The following is an 18,437-nucleotide window of genomic DNA, read 5'->3' on the forward strand; positions in this document are numbered from 1 at the left end:
TTCATATAAAAATAAAATCAAAATACACACGAACAGGAGGCATTTTCATGTACGAGTTCGGAAAGGACTTGACAATGATAATTTAATATTTGATTATTGTGTTAAATACGTTTTTTATTTTATTTTATTCAAATATCTTGTACTTGGGTTGGAAACCCATAGTTATCTGCAATTAGTTACGATTTTATTTGTTCTTAAAACAGTTAATGTGATATTTTGTAGGAGAAGATATATAGATTTTTGGTTTGAAAATAGTAGTTAATGGAAGGATACGCATGAATCCATGGCGGCGTTTGATTTAGATATTATGTACAACGAGAAGGCGCTAGGATGTTGCTCCTAAATCCTATTTTCTCGTGAATTTTTTGGCTCCAGATAAAATCCATCCATATGACATCGGAAATAGGGATCTCAAACTCTGCAACATCCATTATAATGATGTCAGAACTATCTCTCCTAAAATCTGTCTTACTGATCTCTAGAAGAGATCCAATGCCACCATAATTTCTTCTGAAATCCTACGTTTCCATGGCCAGATGTTTGTTCGATCTTTATTATAACGATGAAAACCATTAAGGAGAGATCTGCTGAAGAAAAATATAGAATGCGGTTGTTCACGATCTTGTTGGGAATGTCTTCGATTACACATACACTGTTCCTTATATTAGGGATACGATATTTATTTTTCTCCTACGAATTGGACTTCTACCATGCGGAAAACGAAAGTTTGTACTACTTACACAAACGTTGGACCCGATTTTCTACGTAATCAATGATTTCAGCTCACAAATTTCTTCAGACTTACAAACGTTGGACCCGATTTTCTACGTAATCAATGATTTCAGCTCACAAATTTCTTCAGACTTACATCTCCAGCTCACATCACGAAAAAATGACTTTCCGATACCTTTCTTAACTGCGGCAACGACTTCCGTTTTTGCGGCGTCCCACAACTCCGGAAAATCAGAAAATTCCGGCTAAAGTCCCATAGGGAAAAAGCCTATCGGCTTAATTATACAAAATAATGTCAGTATATACAAAATTATGTTTACGTAAATACAAATTATGTATCTACCTATACGTACATATACATCATTATGTTTACGTATAATCATTTAAATATCATAAGGCCCTAGATCATATAGAAATAATTGGAACATTGAACGAAAACTTCCGACCATCATAAAAATGATGACAAAACAAAGCAAAATGCACATAGAAAACATCATTTTACATTATTTTAATGTAATCCTTTATACATAAGAATAAATAAACATTTAACATGAAAATGAAACCTTTCATGACAGATACAAACACAAATGAATGCATATACATATACATATATCCTCACCATATACCAAATATAAACATTTTAAGAAAACTCTATAAGAATGACAAAAATAATGTTCAAAGGAAGCATCAAATTTCATCATTTTAATGTAACCTTTCATGCATAGAAATAATAAGGGCCCCGTTTGGTTGCTGGAAGATAAGGGCCAAAACCGGGTTATCAGAGGCAGGTTTTGCAAAAAAACTTTGGTGTTTGGTTGGTTAAAATTATAACCTGGTTTTCAATTTCATCTTCCAATTTTGGTCAAAAATTGGAAGAAGTTTCTTCCAACAAAAAGGTGGAATTCGAAATCAAAACCAGGTTTTGAATTTTATGACAATTTTTTTAATAATATTGTGGGGTCCACAGTATATTCATCTTCCGTGTCAACCAAACGGACCATTGGCTTTCCACCACAAAACCAGGTTTTCGAAAACCTGGTTATAAGATAACCTGGTTATGTCAAAAAATCATCTTCCCCAACCAAACGGGGCCTTAACAACAAAATTAAACCATCCATATATATTACCCAAAAAAAATTGTTGTCTAAAAGAAACAAATTTCATCATTTTGATGCAACCCTTTATACATATGTACGATCATTTGAGGGCACCAAGTTAGCTATAGCCACTATACACTACATTCACATATAGTAATTAAATATTATTTTATTATCTATTTTACAATATTTGATTTCTAAAATAGGAAAATTAGGAATAAGATAATTTTCAAATATTCAAAATATAAAACTGAATTAACATATTACTTCTAAACCAAAAATAATGATTTAAATTTGACTCTAATTTCAAAATATTAGTTTTAAAGACAATTTCAAATATTTTCTTGCTGTTTCACTCTCTTGTTTTGTAAATCAAGACTGCCATCAACAAAATGATGTTGCCACTGTTTCGCTGAATTTCACAGATAAGCTGGCCAGGAGACAGGTTTAAGGGATACCAAAAACATTCTACATTTGGTGGTCACTTATCAAAAAAAAAAACTTGGTCTTTAATTTTTTAAATATTAAAACATTTAAAATACCTCAACAAACCATTACAAACCTAATGAAGCTGAAACCCAAAGAGTACGTAAATTTTTATTTAATTTTTTTTTTGATAGATGGAACAATAAAAATGTGAAATGTGTCATCATGCATAATAAAGAACAAAAACAAGCAACTCGAAAAAACCAGAGCCATCAGTTGGTTCACTTCAGCAACCGCTAATTTTACTCTTTCTTTGCCCTCTTCATTTTCTTCTATTTTCTCCCTTTCTAAGATGGATGCAAAACGGCACGAGGCATGGGTTTTCGGAGTTTTTTGGTTGAAAGCTTTTGGTAGGGTCCCAATTCCAAGATTTTATCTGTTTTAGAATGTTATTTTAATCTTCGTTTTTTAACATTTACTTTGTAGGGTTAGCCTACTAAAAGAGCCCCAGAAAGGCCAATATTTGGAGGTATCTCCCCCAAAGCCTCAAGACATTCAAGATGTCACATAGTAAAACAAGATGCTACTGAAAAAACTGTCACCACAGAAAATAATCCTATCTAAGTTAAAACCCCAAGGCCAGTGGATAGAGCATTAAGAAACTCAAAAGGCCAACGATAGAAGGACACGGAAAACTTTAAGTATAAGAAACTACTTTAATAAACGCAGGGCTTGTAAACAAGAAATAGAAAAGCAGAAATAAATGGGTCCCTGAAAAGGGATTCAATTGAAAATATTGACTGAACTAAATTTAATTTAAAATAACAGAGCCAACGAAATGTTACAACAAAATATCATTACCCCCTTGAAGAAAGTACATTAAATATCAAGGTTGCATTTGTAAATGAAAACGACACCCAATAGAAAGCTTTATTAAATAACATTTTATATTACCTTCTTTGTCCACAAATTACAGAACGGGTATATCCAAAATGAAATGCAGATGTAAAGAATCGGAACATGCAATTCAAGTCGGCCTTTTTGTATTTCTATGTACAACCCATGTTATATTCTTCAGTGAAAGCTACAAAGCGTTGACGATGTCCCATAATGTTGAAAATACTGGGACTAACGTCTGTAGGAATTGGTAGTGGCCACGTCTCGTAATTGGCCCAAGTTGTCTCACCTAATGGTTTGCTCTGAACTCGAATTTCCTGTCATCGGCACCCCAGAAGCAGCACCCCCTGTCCCATTTTCGGCAGACGTGCTGATCCACGTGCCCTGTGAATCCAAGGGTTCCAATACGTGCACAGTTCCATCTGACAATCCAAGGGCAAACTGGTTTGGCTCTGTAGGGTGAGCTGCAACAACAAGTGGGTATGCAACAGAGCTGCAGGACGTATAAACATTAGACATGAGATCTACATTTCTTTAAATTAAAATTTAATTACTTTCGTTATCTTTAAAACATTGATTTACTACACACAAAATACCTGGAAACTAGTTTACAGTGAACATGGTTCATTATGCTAATCTACAATTATAAATTTGGATGAGCTCAGTAGTAGAAACTGCAGACCATTCCTAGCAATGGAGATTTCGCAACAGCTCACCTAACATTTGAAGGAATAAAAGCAGATGGAGCAATGCGGCATCTAGGCCTTAATGTTTGAGCATGGAATATGCCAACAGCACCATCACAGAAACTGGCAAATATTAGTTGACTATCACAGGAGTAGGTAGCATTAGATATTGCCGCCGGAAGCAAGTCAGATGGTACCCACTGCAAAAAATCATCAAAATGCAAACTGCTAGTCAGGCAAAATATACAAACAGGCATATTTTATACAAAATCAGAAAGAGGAAGTGCATACAGAGGAACTCCAAATTCCATGGACTACAGTGAGGGAATTTATGCATACCTGGATAAGAAGCTCAAGTTTTGTCGCTTCATATATGGCCAGCTGAGTTTCATGTACAACCAGAAACTGAATTTGATCTTGATGAAACTGAACTCGAGTATCAGCCAAGAGTGATGGTACTCTGCCTGCAGGAATTTGCAAGAATTTGTTCTTCTGCTTGTCCCATCCATCTATTCCCCACACACAAACCTGCAATGGATATAATTCAAAAGTTTACATATACTAGTATAGAAGCCAGGTTTGTCTGCAATTTCAAAATAACAAAACCAAAAATGTAAGACTTTCCTAACATTCAATAACACAACACACCTGCGCATCTGCTCCTGATGAAACGAGAACATTTAATACTTGTGAAAATGCAAGGCCGGTAATTCTTTTTTGATGACCCTTGAGTTTCATTTTTACCTGCACCCAAACAGCCCATAGAAGAATCTTGAGATTTAGAGCATAACAATAATAAACACAACAATAACATTTTTTTATAATTTGGGGACTTTCACCAAAGATTGGAACTAGAGGACCTCATCAACGCGAACATTATAGATTTGAATTGTTGAGTCTTCCATGCCAATAGCAATTATGTTGTTGTCCTGAGGATGAAAAGCAAGATACGCTGCAGCTGGTGGTGCTGGCATGAATGTCGTCATTGTCTGTTGTCAAGATATCAGCAGAGTTAAATCACTCATGAAAAAAAGAAAAATGCTTTTGTACAGTTTCAAAAATTGAACAAATATTGCAAGTATTACCTTGAATGTCATCATATTAAACAAGGAAACCTTCCCGCCAGATGCTGACATGACATAAGAATCATTCTTTGATAATGCAAAGCATGGAATAGCTTCTTCAGGATCAGTGTCACCTATGTCATTAGCCATCTGGATGCCACTTGGTGGTTGCCATAACTGTGGAAGAATGCTTGCATTTGCCTGAAAAGAGATTTTGTTTTTACTGACTTGCCTTTTCTACTACAGAAGAAAATCCGTAGAATTTCTCAAACATAAAATTAATAATTAGACTCGAGCAAGCCTGAGAATGGAAAGAAAGCATTGAATTTGCACACGACCTTGCCACTGGGATGGCTGTCATTTCGCGGCCACTTCCAAAGCTTGTGGATAGCGTTGGAGGCCAAAGCCAGAAGTGCAACTCCTGAATTGGTGTATATCAACCTTAAAATCTGCAATTAATGAAAAGAAATGATATTAAAATTTAATAGCCAAAAAAAATGGTCACATTTTTGGTGCATTAGTAGTTAAAATTTAATAGCCAAGAAAAATAGTCACATTTTTTGGTGCATTCTTAGTTTCTCAAAATAAGACCCCTATACCTCTAATATAACAGATTTAAAAAGGCCTCTTGTTAAACAAATCATCCATTCAATTCTTCAAAGTTTTTGAAAATGCAATTAACAGGTTCAATGTGCTGGAATATAATGCAGGCGAGATTTGCGTTCAGTAATACAATCATAGTAGTTAGCATCTCCATTCCAGAACAAAATTTATTGTAGACAATGAACACCTCATTTAATTTAAACATGAATCTATTTTAGCATGTTTAAAATATTCAGCAAAAGATTTTGAGGCTAACAAGTAGAACACACCTTGCTTGCCAGTCGACTATCAGGGAGACTTAGTGATCGGCATTGAGTGGGCTCTGTAATGTCGGTCATCTTCAATATTCTACTTTTTTCAACAGATTCATCATCCACCTTGACTTTGACTTCACCAAGATTTCTATTATCAATGCCACTCTGAGAAAAATGTCAATAAATAGAATATCACGACTCGATGAGCTTAATAAGAGTAGGTGAACAGAAACATATTGAACACTCGCAATACAAAGAAACATCCATTGCTATAAAAATAAGATGGAGAATTATTGGTAACTTTCATTATTTCATTAAGATCAGAAGTGAACCCATGAACACCTTGAAGACAAGCAAAAGATTTGCATCATTCTTGTATCTCTGACATATTCAAAAGATTTGCATCATTCTTGTATCTCTGACATATTCATGACAATATGCACACACAGGACATCTATCAAAATAGCTTTTCTAGATCCATGTTCACTGTATCTAAATCTCAGAAAAAGACCCAGGCAACATGACAAATCTTAAGTTATTCAAGCTAGCTGGCACCAAAATTTCTTTTATAACTGAAACAAGTTCAAATATAGAATCCTTTGCATTGATATATAAAAAATGAGAAATGGGGAATATCATTTTGTTCAAAAACTATTCAAAAAGGCTATAACCATCCAGCAGATCAACTTCATAGTAATCTTGATTCTCAGGCATGGAAGTCCAAATTAATTATTATCCTTCACTTTAACTTTGAAGTTTGAACTTCCTTTGAATTCAAACAGATTCAAGCATTTCACATAAAGATGTCCTTTCCAAAACATAAAAGGCATTTTTTCCCTCTAGTAGGTGGTCTCCTAAAAGGCTACCCTGTCATATACTCTGCAGCAGTATTCAACGTTATTGACTCGAGTTTGCAGACATGTGTCATATTTATTTCTCAGTGTCTATAATAATTTTGAAGAAATTTACTGCTATAACATAGTCATTGTCAAAACAGGGATGAACAAGGAGCCCCTTCAATAACACCCAAATCATACCATACCACTTGACCCTCAAACACAGAAACATTTAAATCTGCAACAACCAGAAAGCAATTTTCAACAAGCAAATACAAGAAAAGGAATAGTTTTCAACTCTACGTCATCATAACCACTCTACACATAACATTTTCTCTTTTCAAATACAAGAACATGGAAGATATAGAAGCTTTTGATGTTTTTTTAGATGATTATCTTACTTGGTCTTATTTTAGATAGTTTTTACATCCGACTTCTGTTTATGTATGTTTCTTTTAGAAACATTGTAATATAATTCCCTATATATGTGGACTCCATTTTCATTATTGAATATACAATTACCATTACATGGTATCAGAGTACGTTGATGTGGTATTTTAGAGTTTGGCAAAAAATTTAATAAAAAATTCATGTGCAAGTCCTGAGAAATCTTCAAGTTCTTTTGGCTCGATTTTTTGGAAACAAATAGAAAGTTTTGAGGGCATCTTTGGTCTTGTAAATTCGATGATTTTTTTAATACTTTGGTGTTTTGACGGTTTTAGAGGTCCGCGAAAGTGTCTTTCAGCTATTTTATCTTGGTTTCGTGGCTCTATTTTTTGTGCCTACACTTCTTCAGAGTTTTGCAATCTTGCACACATTTTTCTCATGTTTTGTACCTGTGGGATAACTCAGATTCGTAAATATGGGTTTTCTGCTTGCAAAGCTGTGTATTTTTTGTAACTCATGCTTGCACGACCTTGCTCAAATCTTAAAATCTTATTCAAGGGTTTTATTTGTGCAAAGGAAATTGCAAATCATGTCATTTTTTGTGCTCGACAGTCCTGGTAGACTTTGGCCTGTGTCCAAGCATTTTTATTTTCTTTTGTGTGCTCACACAAATGGCATTTTTTGGCCAACACAATTTTTGGCCCTTCCCTGCGTTGTTTATCCCATCAGACACCAACATTTTCTACAACTCCTGTGCAATCTGTCTGGTTTTATTGCACTTTTCTATCGTTGTTCTTATGGTCGGTTTTTCCCAAAATCGAAAATCTGTGCTTTTCTTGACCGCAACCTAGGGTTTCATGACTGGTCTTTTGCAACCCATGCATTTTTTACCAACCTTATTTTGAGCACCAACTCAAAATTATTGAAACTAGGGCAACTCCTTTCACCACACTCTCATCACATCTATCCTTTGAAATAATCATGCCAAAATCAAATTCCTTCACATGGCTGTCAATAACACAAACTGTGACTCTCCAAATAACATACTTGAATCAGAAAAACATCACAGCGTCTTCACAAAGAATAACTACACAACCAAATCGCAGCTCAACTCAAACATAACACCCCCAGCTATACCTAGAACAAACCAATGCTGCTCCAAAATTCAGGCATCAAATCCTTTTTTCGATACTGGTGTATACTAGATTGCAGGAATACCACAACAGTGAGGAGTAATTTCTTAATGGTCAAAGACCCAATATGTATCATGCAACTTAATGATCTCACATGGTATCTCCATTACTAGCCCCATTACAAGAACTTGATTACTTTAATACAATCCCACATGATATCATCTAAAGAAAATGCCATTTTGCACACAGATTGGTCACATCACACATATTAATGCCCAACCAATCAAAAAATTATCTCTGCACACCCTCCATAACCATTTTAATATCTTTCACGTTCATGCCATATCATTTTCATTTTTTATTCAAACCTGCAGTTCTATATTCACTCCAATATACTTATTTTTACTGCCCAGACAAGGAAGTAATAAATGCACAATAACAAAAAAGAATCCATCATGCTCAATAATTTATCATTGAACAAAATACAGCTTAAAAAAACAGCTCCAACACTTGCAATAGAGAGTAACACGTCCTAGTCAGATAGTGTTTGTCTTCAAACACACACTTTCTTCCATATTATACCTAATCACCCAAAAAATATTCATTGACCCATAAATTAATATCAGGCATTACGCAGGCAGCCATGTTACTAAAAAAAGTGTTACTTCAGCGTGGGGGTGCGGCGGTGCGGGGGGGTATTGGGACGAGTTTCGGGTGCGGGAAAAAAAGGGCCTCAATTTGGGGATGGTGGGGGTGCGGAGGGGGGAGGGAGTGAGTTGCATAATATATATATAATACATATGACTGAAAATGCTAATTATGAAATGATACTTCAATATATTATATAACATACCAAATATAATTAAATAGAGAAAATTGAAACGCGCTTCACAAACCATAAGTTCAAACTTAAAATTTGAAACTTCATAACTATTACCAATGACCATTTAACAAATTAACTTAGTTCAAGATGCAAGATTCAAAATTCATTGTTCAAATATGAATATCATAAAGATGCTCATGATGACAATGAGTCGAGTAGCATGAAACAGTGAAATGAAATAATATATTATAGCCATGTCAAAGTGAGTACAATCAACAAAATGACAAAATGTTAGAGAATGGAATCATCCCAAGTACTCTCTAAGAATGCAAAAAAAACAAACTAAAAATGAAAAGAAAAAATTATTATTTTTATAACTTTTTGGGCCATTGAGCCAGCTGCACCCCGCGAGCACCCCCGCACCCGAGCAACCCGCAACCCACTCGAGTGCTCGATCGATGTGGCCGAGGTGTGGTGGTGCATTTTCGGTCAGCATGGGTACTTAGGTGTGTGACGCACCTGCACCGAGTGCTTCGGATTTTTGACCACACTGATTCTAAAAATAAAAAATTTGTTGTGTTACAGGAGACATTAGAAGAACCTTTTACACCTAAAGTTGGCTCTTCAAAACAGAATAATAAATTTGTAATCTATTGTCCTGCATTTTGTCACCAAAAAATGCAAGTAACAATATGAAACTTTTTCAAACTAGTTTCTCATTTCTCTAAGTTGAATTTGTTATTCAATTGATTGATCAATCAAATCCAATCCACGTAACAAATTCTTTTATTGAAGGCTTTTGTCAAGTTTTTTTCGTTTTTCTCTTTGTCGAGCCTATGCTTGATTTTTGAAGCCTTCAATGTCTTTTTCCTCATTTTTTTTTGTGTTTGGTAGCTTTTGGTCTTTTGGTTTTGTTCAAAACATTGCTTTCGGTTTTCCCTTTGTTTTGGTCTATCTTAGACCTTAATCGGAGTTGGTAGTCAAAAGATACGACCATTTTAGTGCCCAAAAGGTGGACTCTCCAGGTGCAACTGCATGATTTAAAAAATCATGTTATATTTTGAAGTTGACATTCACTTTTTAAAAGATATAACTTAAATACACTTTATGTTATGTTTTTAAGTTACTTTATCATTTAATTTTTCACTTAAAGTAACTATAGAGCACTTTATGTTATGTTTTTAAGTTGAGATACTTTTTAATTTTTCACTAGTGACTATATAAACTATATAGTTTAATTTAATTTTTGAGTTTTAAATTGAAATAACCTAGTAAATATAACTTTTAAAATAATATTTGCATACCATATGATAAAACATAGTGTAAATATTATTTATGGCCTAATAAGTAGTATTTCATCAAAAATTAAATAAACATATGCTTATATAAATCACTTAAGTTGTGCAATTTTAACTTTAGACTCATTTGCATATTTTAAAATATGCAAATGCATCTAGAGAGTGAGCTTTTTAATTAAAAGCATGTAAATGCCTTCAATTTTAAAACATGCAATGACCTCCCAAGAATGAGTCAAGCATATTGCATATTTTTAAAACATGTAATCAGTTTCCTAGAGTGCGTTCAACAAAGGTCAGCACATAAAGCATATTTTTAAACATGCACATGCATCTTGAGAACCCGTTTTTAACCAAGATGCATGTTTTTACAACATGTTAGTGCATTCCTAGAGTGTGTTTGGGCTTGGAGAAGCCAAAGACATGTTTTTAAAACATGTAATAGCACTCCAAGAGTGTGTTTGGGCATTCTTTACATGTTTTTTCTTGTTGAGAACCCGTTTTTGCTTCCAAGGCCAAAAACGACCCATGCACATGCTCTCCAAGTCCATGTTTTTGCATGTAAACACCAGATCTCTCCATTCCATTGCATGAAATTCATTCCACAAGGGGCGTTTTGCATTTCTATGTCTTTCCATGCTTGATACTTTGAATCCTTTTGCAAAAACATTGTTTTTCATTGCATTTCAAGGGCATGTTTTAGTGAAAAATGCCCAGATTTGGGCATTTCCAGCTTGTATTATCCATTAATGGAGGGTTGTTTCAAGTTTGGAGGAATTATTTGGTTATTGGAAGTCATGTTTTTGCTTTCTAAAGCCAAAAACACTGCATTTAGTGCCATTGTGAAACCACATTTTAATCAAAAACAGGTTCTACACATGCATTTTGCCAAAAATGCTACATGCATTGGAGGTCGTTGACCACATTTTTGGGATTGGGCATGAAAAATGCCTCTTTTGCAGCTCATTAGTTATTCCTCATTGAGAGTTGGAAGAAATCAAAGTTTGTTTTGGAAATTTTCAAAGATAGAGCTTCTTCCTCCTTCATTTTTGGATCATTAACAAGCAAGTCGACATTTTCAATTTTGTTCATTAATTCATACTTATCTTGCTATTTTCTTGCACATTTTAGCTTGATGTATTATACTTGTTGATAGAGATGTCATGAAAAGTGTATTTTTCCTTTAAATATGATGTACACTCTCATTTTCTCACTTTTGGATTTTCCTCAAACTCTAAATTTGGAATTGCATTATAAAACCACTTGTCTCTTGACATGTTTGAGTGTCAAACCGAAGGTATGTGTTTGTTTTGTCCTCGTTTTCTTTGCATGTTTGTTTGCTCTCTTGTTTCTCTTCATTTTGAAGAAATTGCAAGTTCTTTCCCAAGTGCTTGAACATCTCATTTCACGTTCATCATTACATATCAGAACGTTTTGCATCTTACTCTTCACATATGATTACATGAATTTCCATCCATCATCTGCACGTACATATAATCTCATTCTCCATTCCCACTTTCACGCATCTCACTCTACACACCTTATCGCATGTCATGATTGCATGAAAATTCCTTCACATGTAATTGCATTTTGAGAACCCATTTTTTACTGAAAGTTACTTTTAAATAGTCAAAAAAATGTCATGTGCACGCATTCCCATGTACTTGGACTTCACCTTTCCTCAGAGATATCTATAAGAGCTCACTTTTCCTTATTTTCTCATCATCACAATTCGCATTGCAGCCTTTGTATATACCTTTCAATATCATTGCACAAGAGTCCTTTGAGTATTTAATCCATACTCTACACATTTGTCTTCCATTAAAAACCTTTGTTGCTGATCATGAATCAGTATTTTTATGGAAGCAATACTTTCTGATGATTTGTACATGTTTTGGGATTTTCATATTGCAGCACAAGCACAAGAAATGCCCTCATCAGCAAAGACGAAGGGAAAGATGAAATATTTCTATGATAAAGAGTTGGCTCATGCAACTCCATCTCAGGTCACGTCTATTCTTGATAGTGTGTCGAATACAGAGATTGGGCACGTAGACATGGCGGATTTCTTGCACAGAATACAAATTCCTACCACTCATGAAATGAAATGGGTCAAAAGAAGTAATATTCATCTAGTGTCCACATTTCCTATGGCTGCCTTAGAATCGGAATTCACTCTAGGATTTGCAAAGCATTTTAGTCCGAAGTCTAAAACGATCAAAGATGCAGATGGTAATGTTGTTCTTAGTCTTGATCCTGAAGTTATTGAACAAATTTTCAAGGTGCCTCCAAGTGTAGAATGTGTAGATTTGACAAAAGAGTCATCTCAAGAGATATGGAATGACAATAAAGCGACTTATCAGAGGTATGTTAATTCATACTGGTTGGACTCCAAGAGGCACAACTTCTCAAGGTGACCTAAAACTATTCACAGATCTAGTTTCAAACAAGAGTATAAAGATTTGATTACTCTTCTCAGCAAAATATGTGGCCTCAAAGACTTTGGAGATTTTGAACCATGGATGTACAAATTCATTTTCTAGAGCATGGATAATAAAGAACCAATATTTTGGGGAGAACTTATTAGTACTGCATTTTTTGAACAGTTACTCAAAGTAGGAACTTCATCATCATTTTATATGAATTCCTATCTTGTTTACATTGTTTCTGCTTTGGGGTCTTTTTCAGGACTTTCAACCAAAAGAGATCATCTTCAGGTGCCAGTCTAGGAGTATTATGATCAAATAACACTAACAAACAACAAATACCATTATAGGAGAGTCCAAGATGCATATTTTGGACACTTCGGATGTTTATTTGATAAACAGGTGTTTGTCAAAAAAGTGTCTAATAAGGCTTGGGCTAAGGTTAATCAATATGGCTGCATATTCCTTCAATTTCCAACCGTATACTTTACCTAGGTATGCCACTGACAGAATCATTCTAATGGAGTTGGCCAAACAGCTCGTGGAGGTACAATGTGATCAAAGCATTCTACATAGGCTAGGTTTTGGTATCAACTCTGCTAAGCCTTTGGCAATTGGTCATTATACGATCAATTCAGTTTACAAAGCTAAGGCTATGGAAATGCAACTTCAGCTAATCACATTGAAGAAGTTCAAGGCCAGATATGACTTTGATCATCATGGAATGAATTCAAGAATTAGGTCGGAATTCACTCATGTTCATCACATAGAAGACGTTTGGATTGAAATGCGGACAGAGTTGAATATTATGAAGGTGGCCTATTGCAGGCTAATGTTGCAGCAGGTTGTTGATTTGAATATGATTGTAATTCCATCTAATTTTCAAATTGAAGATGATGGTAATGTTCTTGATCCAGAATATCATCGGGCTGGTTTTGACAAACAATGCCCTTTTCCCACACAATGGCAACAAAAGGAAAGCACTTCTATCCTTGATTGATTTTAATCCATTTTGGCAAACACAAACAAATGGTTGAAGATCAAAGGTCTCAAAAGGGTAAATCCTAAGATGGGGGTAGATTGTGGGAGTTTTGGTCCGCTTGCGAGAAAGTAGCAATTAGAAGTTGTGGGTAAAGATGGTGCATCCTCCTCCAATGTGAAGAAATCCCTCAAGTTCAAATTGAAAGATGGGAAAGTATTTAAAACATCTCAAAAACCTGCGCAAGCTCAAGAATCAAAAGAAGAATCAGATGAAGAATTTGATAAAGAGGATGAAGAAGAAGAAGGAGAAGTCATGATCATATCTCCTCCATGGCTTAATCGTAGTCAAGGACAATCCATCTAGTGGACACCTTTCTTGGGTGTAATTGATGATGATGTGGATTCATTCTGTACGGTCTTCACACCTCCTATTCCATCATCGGAAGTAAATACATTTGCACTTCCTATATCTTCGACATGCCCTCCATTGTAACTAAGCAATGCAAAAATCTCGGAAATGTGTTCGAGGATTTTCCAATCTTCATAGAAGGTCAAGTTTCCCAACTAAACTCTTTCATGACTGGCTTTGAGTTGTTCATGACAGAATCTTCTTGTCATGCACACATGAATTCAGCTGTGCAAATTGAGTCATGCTCAATTACAATAGAGATACAATTAGGATAAATGTCAATGGCCTCCACTGTACCTGCTTCTACAGATGAAAATTTCAGTTTGCCTGCAAGGTTAAACAGGATCACAATGAAGAGAAGAAAAGTTGTGATACCCCTAGATAACATTCCTATAAAGAAAACTAAGTCTAAATCTTTGAAAGATAAGATTGTTTCTAGAATAGAAATTGGAAAGCAGTCACGACTAGGTTGTTTACAAGATGGTCAAGACGCACTTGCCATTGTGTCAAAAAGTAACTGTGAATTATGGGAAAAGAAAAATCAGCTCAAGCAAGAGGTTGCTCGCTTAAATGAGGTTATTCAACAACAATCCTCACAACATGCAGTTGTTGAATCTCAGACACCTAAGGAGAAATGGATTCGTGTATGTGTGTCTATATATGTGTGTGTGTGTGTGTAGATTGTTAAGTTTGGCACTACTTATTCCAAGTTTTCCTTGCAAGTCCCCAAGGATCCGCATGGATTTGCATCAAATCCATGTCCAAACTGCATAAACTTCCATCGGGTCCATGTGCATTCGTGACCATTCTACAACGAATTCGCATAGGGTCTAGACTTGACCCTATAGGTCCATCTGGGTTTGAACAGACCCACAGGGTCAAATTTGACCCTTGTACGAATCCAAAACCAATTCAAATCTGAATCTGATTTGTGGTCTAGATACCTTAGTTTGGTAACGCAGAAAAAAAATCAGCAATAGAGAAAAAAAGTTATTGTTCTTCACTCACAAATGCATAAATGAAATAGGTTTCACCTTTCTAGAGTTTAGTGGTCAAAATTAGGTTTTGAGGTTGAGTTGGCCTTTTTAGGCAAAAAGAAAAAAAAAATTAAATGTAAAAAAAAACTTAAATAGCATCAAGTTTTTCTCGAGCTTTACAATAGGAGTACAAATTCTTCCCAGGTCTGCCCCTAGTTTGGCAAATCAAACTTATAGTCCATGGGAAGGAATGTGTCTGAAGCTAGATCTAGAATCGCATCTCGAAGAAAAGTTGGGTCAAAAGAATGCACTATAGCATGAATTGACTCGATAGTTATTTAATAAATAGGTATGTAAGACTTTCTTTTGTATCCCAAGTGACATGACTGAGACCTTTTCAAATTTGGTTATATAGTCTTCGATAAATTACTGTGTTAATTCTTTAAACCGTCTTTCAGGGTGTTTTTAGTCAAATTGGTCCATAAGCTTTGGTATAAATTTACTATAGGTTGGTATGTCTTGGTGCCCTTGAGTACACAAACCATGGTGCCACTAGTTGTATGCAACCCCTTTCAAATGTAATGTTGTGAATTTGATGGCATCTTCTTCAAACATGGGACTAAGTGATAGAAGTCCATTTTTGGATTTGTGAATGGACGACGACTTTTTCCTACTACACTAACCTTCTAACGTAAATCTTTATTATGCCGACCCCTTTCTCTTCTAGGGTTACTTCTTGTTCCAACCTCACAATGCTCTCTAAATGGAATATTCCTCATAATTTAGCATTTATGGTCAAGTCTCAAGTAAGCTTATGTACACTCATCTAAGTTATAGTTTGTTGTATTGATTTCTTCTTCTTCTCTTGATGGTCCCTCCTGGAGTTACCCAAGGTGTTAACCATAGTGAATCTCTATTTCATCGAACGGTTAGAGGTGGCATCCATCCCATAAGTTTGGTTGGGTCTAAGAGTGTTAATTGTGCTTTCATATTTTGAAAGGTTTGTAGGAGTAACTAGATTCCCTTCTCATTTTTAAAGCCCAAGTTGTTCTTTCATAGTGTTCCACGAAGGCCTTCAACTCATTTCCCAATTGTTTACCCATTTTAATACTTTTTGTAAGTTGTCTTCTTTCCCCTTCAAATGCCCTTTGAGCCCTTTGGCATAGTTGCATCAACTATCTTCACTGCCCCAAGCTAGCTAGAACTTAGCTTTGATACCAATTGTATCGTCCCCTTTTGGGATATTCCTAAATTTTTCCCTAAAATCACAATTCTAATTATAAGAACAAATATAATACATTTAAGAGTATGAACTCACCAATTGAAATGCCCTCTATTAGAGAAATCTTGGTTTTGGTCTTGCACATGATATTAGTCATTGGATATTGACATCGATTCATGTCATGCTCCCTGTCATGATATCATCTCTATATTAATATATAGGAAGTAGTATTAATAGCGGTTGGGCAGATTATGAATGACGACATTGGCGATAGAACAATTAGATTAGTGCACCAAAGCAACCTTAATTATGCAAAAAACATTTACATATGTTGTTAGCGATATGCAATCCACTCAAGAGGTGAAATTTTCAATTAATGATAATAAACAATGAATTACGGCTGGTCACCAATGGGGAGTCTTGACCCATCATGAAAAGACAACACACAAAGGTTGCACTTGCTGAAAAAAATGAGAGAATATAAATGTCATGACCCTACCATAAGAGGGGGAGAAAGGAAAATGGTCTTGATCCTAGACTTCTTGATTTCTCACTTGGAAGATTACACCACAATTAACAACTTGTCACATAACAAATGAATGAAGGATTAACAAGTTTGAGGGAGATTAGCTAACACAAGAAATAGTTCCAAGAAGAGCAATCAATAAGGGTCAAAAGGCATGAATACAAGGGACATCCATTACAAACGATTTCTCATTGGAAGATATGTGCCTCTTCAAAGCCCTAAGAAGGTATAAATGATAAGCCCAACCTCCAAATAGAGGATCATTGAAGGGTAGTTACAGAGATCAATCAAGAAGACAAGATCCCAATCAAGCATAGGAAAGCAATAGACCTCTGATCATTTCAGAATTGTAATAACAAGCATCTAACAATCTTAATAACTACTCTTGTGGTAAACTTTTACCTATACACTGGTTTCAAACCCAAGCATTCAACAATCAATCATCGCATGACTTTGAGGTACATTCTTGAAAAGGGTGCGAAGTTAAGGGTGAATTATTTTGTTGCTTCAAAGACTTTAAAAAGGCTTTTGATACAATCCCTAGGGACAAACTATGTCTTAGAATGGAAGAACTTGGTATTCTTCTACACCTTTGAGCTGTTGTTCATAGGTGATGATATCAAAGTTAAAATCAAAACTTCTGGTACTTCTGAATGCTTTAGGAGTGATATCAAGGTCAAACAAGGTTGTCCCGTCACCTACTTTGTTTGATCTTTATATTGACAATCTAGAGGAGTGGCTAAACATGCAGGATGGTGAGGGTGTTCAATTGGGGGTGAAGACACCTAAAATTGGACACATCTTTTAATCAAGGCTTTCACCAAATTAGCAAGGGTTTTTAACCATGGAGGAAACTCCGTAGTTAAGTGCGCTCAGGCTAGAGTAGTACTGGGATGGGTGACCTCCCAGGAAGTCCCGGTGCTTCACCCCTGTGAGCATCACCTAGATCCAATGAGTGTTAAGTGTTCCATTTATTCTCAGAAGAAATGGATTCATGTTTAATCACTAATCATGAAACATGGGTCAATGGGTTTGATTCAAAATCACACAATTAAATCCTAATAGCAATATCACAAGGGTTTTTAGGTTAAAATCATATGTATTTTGTAGAATTGAGGACAAATCAATCAAATTTGAATTAAATCAAAAATTCAAATTAATCAACTAATTGAACCCATTTGAAATTTACACATGAAATTCAATTTTAAAGAAATTAAAATGGGCATTTATTCTCAAAAATCAATTTTATATTCAAATATCTCGAAAATCATATTTTAATCAAAATGGGGGCATAAAAATCATATTTTAATCAAAATGGACCCAAAATAATAATTTAATATTTGAAGTGGGATTCTCCATTATGGATATTTTATTCACAGTGGATCTCGTGGATATTATTATTTTATTCAAAATGGACCCAAAATAATAATTTAATATTTGAAGTGGATTCTTCATAATGAATATTTTATTCAAAATGGCTTCATGGATATTATTATTTAACCTTTACCCTTGGTAAAAACCAAACTTACGCCCAAGCCCTTTGAAAAATCTATAAATACAAGGCATTTCTAGAGCAAAAATCATCAAGTTTTTAGGCACTGGTATTATAGATCATTTTTGAGAGAAGCTTATGCATTATTATTATCATTGTTATCATTACCAT

General features: G+C 35.0%; 1 protein-coding gene across 2 annotated transcripts in view; it reads right to left on the minus strand.

Annotated features, from left to right (window-relative positions):
* Positions 1-3,179: 3,179 nt before the first annotated feature.
* LOC149529327 (protein TPR3-like) overlaps positions 3,180-18,437 on the minus strand; it is a 68,461-nt gene continuing 53,203 nt past the window's right edge. For both annotated transcript variants that reach the window (XM_089808892.1, XM_089808891.1), the window contains exons 18-25: positions 5,775-5,924; positions 5,241-5,351; positions 4,924-5,103; positions 4,699-4,827; positions 4,487-4,582; positions 4,178-4,366; positions 3,869-4,038; positions 3,180-3,645 (exon numbers count right to left, since the gene is read on the minus strand). In XM_089808892.1, the coding sequence (XP_089665018.1) occupies positions 3,438-3,645; positions 3,869-4,038; positions 4,178-4,366; positions 4,487-4,582; positions 4,699-4,827; positions 4,924-5,103; positions 5,241-5,351; positions 5,775-5,924 (1,233 nt within the window). In that variant the 3' untranslated portion in view covers positions 3,180-3,437. The remainder of the gene's footprint in view (positions 3,646-3,868; positions 4,039-4,177; positions 4,367-4,486; positions 4,583-4,698; positions 4,828-4,923; positions 5,104-5,240; positions 5,352-5,774; positions 5,925-18,437) is intronic.

This window comes from Cupressus sempervirens, chromosome 11 (assembly GCF_028749045.1).
Source record: "Cupressus sempervirens isolate cs-2001-9-10 chromosome 11, ASM2874904v1, whole genome shotgun sequence".
Lineage (NCBI taxonomy): Eukaryota > Viridiplantae > Streptophyta > Pinopsida > Cupressales > Cupressaceae > Cupressus > Cupressus sempervirens.